This window comes from Procambarus clarkii, chromosome 58 (assembly GCF_040958095.1).
Source record: "Procambarus clarkii isolate CNS0578487 chromosome 58, FALCON_Pclarkii_2.0, whole genome shotgun sequence".
Classification (NCBI taxonomy): domain Eukaryota; kingdom Metazoa; phylum Arthropoda; class Malacostraca; order Decapoda; family Cambaridae; genus Procambarus; species Procambarus clarkii.
In genome coordinates this window covers 20,497,566-20,506,558 of record NC_091207.1, presented here as the reverse complement: position 1 = coordinate 20,506,558, position 8,993 = coordinate 20,497,566, and the positions used below count along the sequence as shown (strand labels likewise).

The following is an 8,993-nucleotide window of genomic DNA, read 5'->3' as shown; positions in this document are numbered from 1 at the left end:
GTTCGGATTGGCGATAATTTGTATTTTGTTTTATCTTTAAGAAAATACAATATAATTCATATATACATAAGCTTTACAAGGCAATATTACGTTGTATTTTGCAGTGTGTGAGTTAAATAGTGATAGAAGGGCGATTCGAACGTTCGCTGCTGGCACCAACGAACGTTCGAATTGCTCTATGGTAAATAATTCACAAATTTCTTGTCATAGCCGTTCTTTATGTAGGGTCTTCTGTTGGTCTAGATGCTAATATTTGATGAGGAGCAGCTGTTGTTGATGAGTGTGATGAGGAGCAGCTGCTGTTGTTGAGTGTGATGAGGAGCAGCTGCTGTTGTTGAGTGTGATGAGGAGCAGCTGCTGTTGTGAGTGTGATGAGGAGCAGCTGCTGTTGTGAGTGTGATGAGGAGCAGCTGCTGTTGTGAGTGTGATGAGGAGCAGCTGCTGTTGTTGAGTGTGATGAGGAGCAGCTGCTGTTGTTGAGTGTGATGAGGAGCAGCTGTTGCTGTTGTGAGTATGATGAGGAGCAGCTGCTGTTGTGAGTATGATGAGGAGCAGCTGCTGTTGAGTGTGATGAGGAGCAGCTGTTGTTGTTGAGTGTGATGAGGAGCAGCTGCTGTTGTGAGTGTGATGAGGAGCAGCTGCTGTTGTTGATGAGTGTGATGAGGAGCAGCTGCTGTTGTTGAGTGTGATGAGGAGCAGCTGCTGTTGTTGAGTGTGATGAGGAGCAGCTGCTGTTGTGAGTGTGATGAGGAGCAGCTGCTGTTGTGAGTGTGATGAGGAGCAGCTGCTGTTGTGAGTATGATGAGGAGCAGCTGCTGTTGTTGTGAGTGTGATGAGCAGCTGCTGTTGTGAGTGTGATGAGGAGCAGCTGCTGTTGTGAGTATGATGAGGAGCAGCTGCTGTTGTGAGTATGATGAGGAGCAGCTGCTGTTGTGAGTGTGATGAGGAGCAGCTGCTGTTGTGAGTGTGATGAGGAGCAGCTGCTGTTGTGAGTGTGATGAGGAGCAGCTGCTGTTGTGAGTGTGATGAGGAGCAGCTGCTGTTGTGAGTGTGATGAGGAGCAGCTGCTGTTGTTGAGTGTGATGAGGAGCAGCTGCTGTTGTTGAGTGTGATGAGGAGCAGCTGCTGTTGTGAGTATGATGAGGAGCAGCTGCTGTTGTTGTTGTTGTGCGTTCGAACTCCGAGGATGAGTCGGTCGGTTGGTGATGGGTCGGTCGGCTGGTCGGAAGCTTGACGTGGCTCGGGACAGCTTGAGTACGTCAGGATACGCCAACGGACACGAGAATTTCTTGAAATGTTGTTCTTAATTCGTTTTCATTCACTCTATTTTGTTTTCACTCTGGGCATTTGGTACCCACTGATGCCCAACTGTTTACAAACAGTGAATGGTTCTGCCAGTGTATTTACAAACAGTGACTGGTCCTACTAGTGTGTTTACAAACAGTGACTGGTTCTGCCAGTGTGTTTGCAAACAGTGAATGGTTCTGCCAGTGTATTTATAAACAGTGACTGGTCCTACTAGTGTGTTTACAAACAGTGACTGGTTCTGCCAGTGTGTTTACAAACAGTGACTGCAGGTTCTGCCGGTGTATTTACCAACAGTGACTGCAGGTTCTGCCAGTGTATTTACAAACAGTGACTGCAGGTTCTGCCAGTGTATTTACAAACAGTGACTGCAGGTTCTGTCAGTGTATTTACAAACAGTGACTGGTCCTGCTAGTGTGTTTACAGTGACTGGTTCTGCCAGTGTATTTACAAACAGTGACTGGTCCTGCTAGTGTGTTTACAGTGACTGGTTCTGCCAGTGTATTTAGAAACAGTGACTGGTTCTGCTAGTGTGTTTACAGTGACTGGTTCTGCCAGTGTATTTACAAACAGTGACTGCAGGTTCTACCAGTGTGTTTACAAACAGTGACTAGTTCCGCTAGTGCTTGCTAGTGTGGCTCTTGTCGATGACTGGGCGGTGACGAAGTACTCGCTATAGTGCGTTGCTGAGCACCATTGAGCTTCCACATCATGAATTAAAGCAGCCCATCAAAACATCGACAAAGACGAGTTAATTCATCAGTTGCTGTCTTGCTTCTGAATGAAAAGCAGTTTACACGCACGAGGTTTGGTGTCCTCCCCCCCCCTCCCCCTCCACCCCCAACACACGCACGTAAACACACACTCACATGCACTCAGGTCCTCGCGGCCGAGTGGACAGCACTCGGAGGTCATAGGCTAAGGCCCCTCGGGTTCTATTCCCTGCTGAGGCAGAAACAAGTTGGCCGAGTTCCTTTGATCTGACGCCACTGTTCACCTATTAGTAAACCTATGTAGAAGATATGATAGGCAAAATAGGCCGGGAGTTATATTAGAAAACCGATAGCTGGAGTGGCGGGTCCAAGAGCTTGATGCTACAAACGCAAAGAATAAATGTACGCACACACACATATATACACGCACACACACATATATACACGCACACATACACGTACACACACACACACACACACACACATATACACGCACACACATACATATACACGCACATACACGCACACGCACACACATATACACGCACATATGGTGAGGGGTGAGACCTCCGATTGGCGTGAAGTCACCAGTGGAGTCCCACAGGGCTCTGTACTCGGTCCTATCTTGTTTCTGATATATGTAAATGATCTCCCGGAGGGTATCGATTCATTTCTCTCAATGTTTGCGGACGATGCTAAAATTATGAGAAGGATTAAAACAGAAGAGGACTGGTTGAGGCTTCAAGAAGACCTAGACAAGCTGAAGGAATGGTCGAACAAATGGTTGTTAGAGTTTAACCCAACCAAATGTAATGTAATGAAGATAGGTGTAGGGAGCAGGAGGCCAGATACAAGGTATCATCTGGGAGAGGAAATTCTTCAGGAGTCAGAGAAGGAAAAAGACTTGGGGGTTAATATCACGCCAGACCTGTCTCCTGCAGCACATATCAAGCGGGTAACATCAGCGGCATATGCCAGGCTGGCCAACATACGAACGGCATTCAGAAACTTGTGTAAAGAATCATTCAGAACTTTGTATACCACATATGTCAGGCCAATCCTGGAGTATGCAGCCCCAGCATGGAGTCCATATCTAGTCAAGGATAAGACTAAACTGGAAAAGGTTCAAAGGTTTGCCACCAGACTTGTACCCGAGCTGAGAGGTATGAGCTATGAGGAGAGACTACGGGAATTAAACCTCACTTCGCTGGAAGACAGAAGAGTTAGGGGGGACATGATCACCACATTCAAGATTCTGAAGGGGATTGATAGGGTAGATAAAGACAGTCTATTTAACACAAGGGGAACACGCACAAGGGGACACAGGTGGAAACTGAGTGCCCAAATGAGCCACAGAGATATTAGAAAGAACTTTTTTAGTGTCAGAGTGGTTGACAAATGGAATGCATTAGGGGGTGATGTGGTGGAGGCTGACTCCATACACAGTTTCAAGTGTAGATATGACAGAGCCCGATAGGCTCAGGAATCTGTACACCTGTTGATTGACGGTTGAGAGGCGGAACCAAAGAGCCAGAGCTCAACCCCCGCAAACACAACTAGGTGAGTACAACTAGGTGAGTACATACATGCACACACACACATATACACGCCCACACACGAGCGTGCACACACTCACACACAAACCACGTTCAAGCCCCAACCAAAGAACGTCGTGTGAGCCTCACAGGGCGTGGGAGCCTCACAGGGCGTGGGAGCCTTACAGGGCGTGTGAGCCTCAGAGGGCGTGGGAGCCTCACAGGGCGTGTGAGCCTCACAGGGCGTGGGAGCCTCACAGGGCGTGTGAGCCTCACAGGGCGTGTGAGCCTCACAGGGCGTGGGAGCCTCACAGGGCGTGGGAGCCTCACAGGGCGTGTGAGCCTCACAGGGCGTGGGAGCCTCACAGGGCGTGTGAGCCTCACAGGGCGTGGGAGCCTCACAGGGCGTGGGAGTCTCACAGGCTGTCGGAGCCTCACAGGGCGTGGGAGCCTCACAGGGCGTTGGAGCCTCACAGGGCGTCGGAGTCTCACAGGGCGTGGGAGCCTCACAGAGTGTCGGAGCCTCACAGGGCGTGGGAGCCTCACAGGGCGTGGGAGCCTCACAGGGTATGGGAGCCTCACAGGGCGTTGGAGCCTCACAGGGACCTGGTTTGCGAGCCCGTCCTCACACTAGGCTGGTCAAAGCAACGGCCGTTCTCCCAGACTGATTCATAACGTCTAACATACTGTGCATTAAAAATGCACAGTAAAATCTGTTTGTTCTCATATATAAACTAATAATATTATAAATTAAAATTCTAGGTATTGTTAGGCGTAGGTTAGGTTAGGTATTTAGGTTCTATTTGAAGTTCGTGGGATTCAATACTTCTGGAGCAGCTGCGGTCGGGTTCAGTATGAGTACATTCAATATGATAAATTAATGTTAATTGTTATGGCAATTAATTATTGATGACTTATACACATTCTTTATACCTTTACTTTTCTTATATATATACATGTATATATATATATATATATATATATATATATATATATATATATATATATATATATATATATATATATATATATATATATATTATATATATATATATATATATATATATATGTCGTACCTAGTAGCCAGAACGCACTTCTCAGCCTACTATGCAAGGCCCGATTTGCCTAATAAGCCAAGTTTTCCTGAATTTATTGTTTTTCGACTACCTAACCTACCTAACCTAACCTAACATAACTTTTTCGGCTACCTAACCTAACCTAACCTATAAAGATAGGTTAGGTTAGGTTAGGTAGAGTTGGTTAGGTTCGGTCATATATCTACGTTAATTTTAACTCCAATTAAAAAAAATTGGCCTCATACATAATGAAATGGGTAGCTTTATCATTTCATAAGAAAAAAAATTGAGAAAATATATTAATTCATTAAAACTTGGCTTATTAGGCAAATCGGGCCTTACATAGTAGGCTGAGAAGTGCGTTCTGGCTACTAAGTACGACATATATATATATATTAGTATATTTTGGTAGCAGTCTTTCCTGTATTTTCTTTATTTTCAATGAATTGTTTCCAATTAGTTTATATGAATTAATATTATTATGTTATATTAAGAACATAAATTATTGACTTAATTATGTTACTTTAGGTTAGGTTAAGATAAGTTAGGTTAGGTTAGGTAGTGTTGGTTAGGTTCGGTCATATATCTACATTAGTTTAAACTCAAATGAAAAAAAAAATTAACTAATGCATAATGAAATGGATAGCTTTATCATTTCATAAGAGAAAAATATTGAAAAATATATAAATTCAGGAAAACTTGCCTTATTACGCAAATCGGGCCTTGCATAGTAGGCCGAGTACGACGTTCTGGCTACTAGGTACAACATATATATATATATATATATATATATATATATATATATATATATATATATATATATATATATATATATATATATATATATATATATATATATATATATATATATTTCAAATTTATATGAAGAGATTCAGGCATGAAAAGATTCAAGTTAAATTCTTACTTGTAATGGGGAATTGCCCCCTCAGCTTAACGACAAACAGATTTATTGGTAAGATAAGGTTATCACAGCATACAAATTGACCAATCAACACAAAACAAATAACACTCAATACTTACGACTTATACAATCTGAATGCCTATCTGACAAGTTGCCAGATGATATCTCTTTTGATGAGATTAGGCTCTGTATTTTGATGATAACATAGCATCTTTGCTGTTGAAATGTCCTTAGTAGCGTTTGCTCTAGGACAGATACTTGTAGCAGTTGCTAGGATAAGATTAAGATGATGTGGTGGTGGTGGTGGAGGAGGCTTCACGCCGTGTGGACCACTCTATACTCTTAGATAAATTTATTATGAATTTTTCCTTATATATAAAGTCCAGGGAACTCTTGGAGTATCTTAGAGAGTAATCACTGGGGATAATGACAAGTTTGTGTGGTGAAATTCCAGTTTTAAAGGTCTCTAGCACCGTACACGTGTACGCACTGTTTGTAAACACTAGGATCTGGCCTCGACTGGTGGTGGGCGCTTCTCACTCCACCTACCGCCACTATGCTCTCTCTTGGCGGTTGACTGGCCCTGATATATTTTATGATTTATTTCTCGTCTAGCCGATTAATTTGAAATAAAGTCACATTATAAGATAAACATATAGTGGATTCAATGACTATAGATAGTACTTAATAGTACATTTAATCATTTAATATGGATTTGAAGATACGTCACCGGAAGCTATAATTTAGTTCCAACATTATTTCAATCCTCAACTCGTTCTTGGAGCTTCTAAATCCTTTAGGATTACATGTACAAAGTCACGTAGGCACATGGACCCTATGACGTACGTGACCAAGTGGTTATCTAGGTTCTAGTTGATGTATAAGATAATGAATCTGATGTGATTCTGGGTTAGGATATAGTTGAGATATGATTCTGATGTAAAATATAGATATGATATAGAAATAATACATTTCTTAGATAATAATATTGATATAATGAGGTAAAATTTCCCACAAACACCAATTTTTAATACACACTGTGAATTATAATTTATGAATGCGTCTGTGTGGGACGGCCGCCAATCTAACGAGCCTCGCCCTGAAGATGACAGGCTGTTAATTCTTCACCCACGTACTTCAAATACAATTAATCACCAACAGAACCTAAACACCTAATTTATCCCTAACTATTCATTGAATTTTGATATATAATAATATTAATTTATGAGAACAAACCTGTTTTGAATACAGAATATGTTAAAATTGTTGAATGCACCTTGGAGGGGGGTGGGTGAGGTGGCCGCCGCTTTAACGAGTCTGGTCTGAGGACGAGTTGACTAGACACTCGACGGTTAGAAAGGTGGGGTCCAAGAGCTAACAGCTCGACCCTGCAGGTACAAATAGTAAATACACACACATTGTGGAGGATAAAAACAATGCAGAAAGTTTTCAGAAATCAATTAAGATCATGTTCACGAAGGAGGCAACAGAAGAACCCAAAAGACACTGAAAAGAATTTAGTCAGAGGGAGATGGCGGAGCCAACGGTGAGGTGAGTGGTAGGGAATGGTTGGTGAGTGGCAGGGAATGGCAGCTCCTGTGCATCCCTCTACAGTGACAGGAAAGGTGTGTTTATGGTCGGTTGTCAAGTGTCACGTCAGGTTTTATTCCTCATTGGAACCGAAATCAATCCGGTAGACGTTGTATGATTCTCTGATGCTATACTAGCCATGTTGTCACCACTTTCCAGTAAAGTCAAACTGTGTATTAGATAATTTGTTTATTGAATAAACAGTTTTACTGGTACATGCATGTTTTTGTTAAACCTTCCCTAAGTACTGCTACTCCTACTGTTAACTCCAAACGTGCCATAAGCCTTCTGCCTGAAGTCTCTAAAGGATTTTGTAGAGTTATTACGGGGGCTCGCAGGCATCAGGGGTGAGAGCCTCTCTCCATGGAATGACTATGGACAGACTTTATCACGATCCAGGACGTACTTCCCGTGTCATCCCAGAAGACACACTTAGCCAGCTACTCGAAGCCTGTGCCAAACAGGCGCCCTTCCTGAGTCCTGATGGGCGCACCCTTGCTGAGTCCTGATGGGCGCACCCTTGCTGAGTCCTGATGGGTGCACCCTTCCTGAGTCCTGATGGGCGCACTCTTCCTGAGTCCTGATGGGCGCATGTATAAGCCAGTAGACGGCGTTGCTATGTGGTCCGCTCCTTGGTGTCCTATTTGCTATGGGTACCATGGAACAGAAAACCCTTGTTGACATGGGCCTAAAGCCGAGTGTATACTTTAGATATGTTGACGACATATTCCTGCAGGTACCTGATATTGAGCACTTGCTGCGGCTTAAGGACGCAGTCAACGGAAGTTCAGTGCTAAGGTTCACTTACGAGACTGAGAATGGAGGCAGACTACCTTTCCTAGATGTAAATAGTCGCCGGAAGGATATGGTGGCTTTAAGACTGCGGTTTACACCAAGGAAACTTTCATGGGAATGTGCTGTAATGCTAAGAGTAAGTGCCCTGATAGGTACCAGCGGAGTGTTGTGAAAGCCTATGTGAACCACGCCCTCACACACAACTCCAGTTAGAAGCAGGTTGATTAGGACCTCGGTAGAGCAAGGCAGTTCTGATCATTAATGAATATGTCGAAGAGATCATCAGAAGGAAGGTGAGTTTCCACGCGACTTCAGATACAACAGACAACAATTCATTACTGGTCCCTACTCCTAAAAATATTCTAAAAGGAACTTGTTCTCCGCGGCTCACAAAACGGAAGAGAGGGTCCTGAAGATAATTATTGACAGAAGTGTGTTGCGGCCTCACATAGCCTGTAACTGGGTCCTTTTTACTACAAACTTTCTATGGTGGCCTTAATGCTTCTCCTAGGAATTGGCAGTAATGTAATTCTCCACTATATACACACATATATACAACACGTGCAGGCGATGAGTCACAATAACGTGGCTGCAGTATATCCATCGACTTGAGAATGGTCCAGGACGGACCGAAACGTCGTCGTCCCTTCAACTTCTAGTGTGTGGTCTGGTCAACATATACAACACACAACACAGCAGGTGTCACTTTCACACAGGACACTATAACACTTGTGCGATCTTCAAGCCCGGCGAGTACACTTATCTCTTCCGTCGTGCACCACTCAAGGTTCCCTCCCTGAGTCTGTCTTCTGTGGTCCTCACGCCGGCGAGTTGTCCTTTCTCAGTATGTCATGGGCCAGTCCTCTACAGTATTGTCACGGTGCCCTGAACACTGGCACGGGTCTCCAGCAACACACTGGCAGGGGTCTCCAGCAACACACTGGCAGGGGTCTCCAGCAACACACTGGCAGGGGTCTCCAGCAACACTGGAGGGGGGTCTCCAGCAACACACTGGCAGGGGTCTCCAGCAACACTGGAGGGGGGTCTCCAGCAACAC

At 44.0% G+C, this 8,993-nt stretch overlaps 1 protein-coding gene across 1 annotated transcript; it reads right to left on the bottom strand.

Annotated features, from left to right (window-relative positions):
• Nucleotides 1-217: 217 nt before the first annotated feature.
• On the bottom strand, nt 218-7,801 carry LOC123768002 (mucin-2-like). The gene is made up of 4 exons (XM_069306772.1): nt 7,635-7,801; nt 6,788-6,939; nt 3,663-4,159; nt 218-1,288 (listed from the first exon to the last, which is right to left on the bottom strand). Exons 1-4 carry the CDS (start codon nt 7,799-7,801, stop codon nt 218-220), a joined length of 1,887 nt encoding a protein of 628 aa, XP_069162873.1.
• Between the last annotated feature and the right edge of the window lie 1,192 nt (nt 7,802-8,993).

Excerpts from the sequence above, each read along its gene's own strand:
- LOC123768002 (XM_069306772.1), bottom strand. The coding sequence starts at position 7,801 with ATGGTACCCATAGCAAATAGGACACCAAGGAGCGGACCACATAGCAAC. Across the intron at positions 6,940-7,634 it reads CCCATCAGGACTCAGCAAGG|GGTCGAGCTGTTAGCTCTTG; the intron begins GTGCGCCCATCA and ends TTGTACCTGCAG. Across the intron at positions 1,289-3,662 it reads TTGGTTGGGGCTTGAACGTG|AAATTCTCGTGTCCGTTGGC; the intron begins GTTTGTGTGTGA and ends CAACATTTCAAG.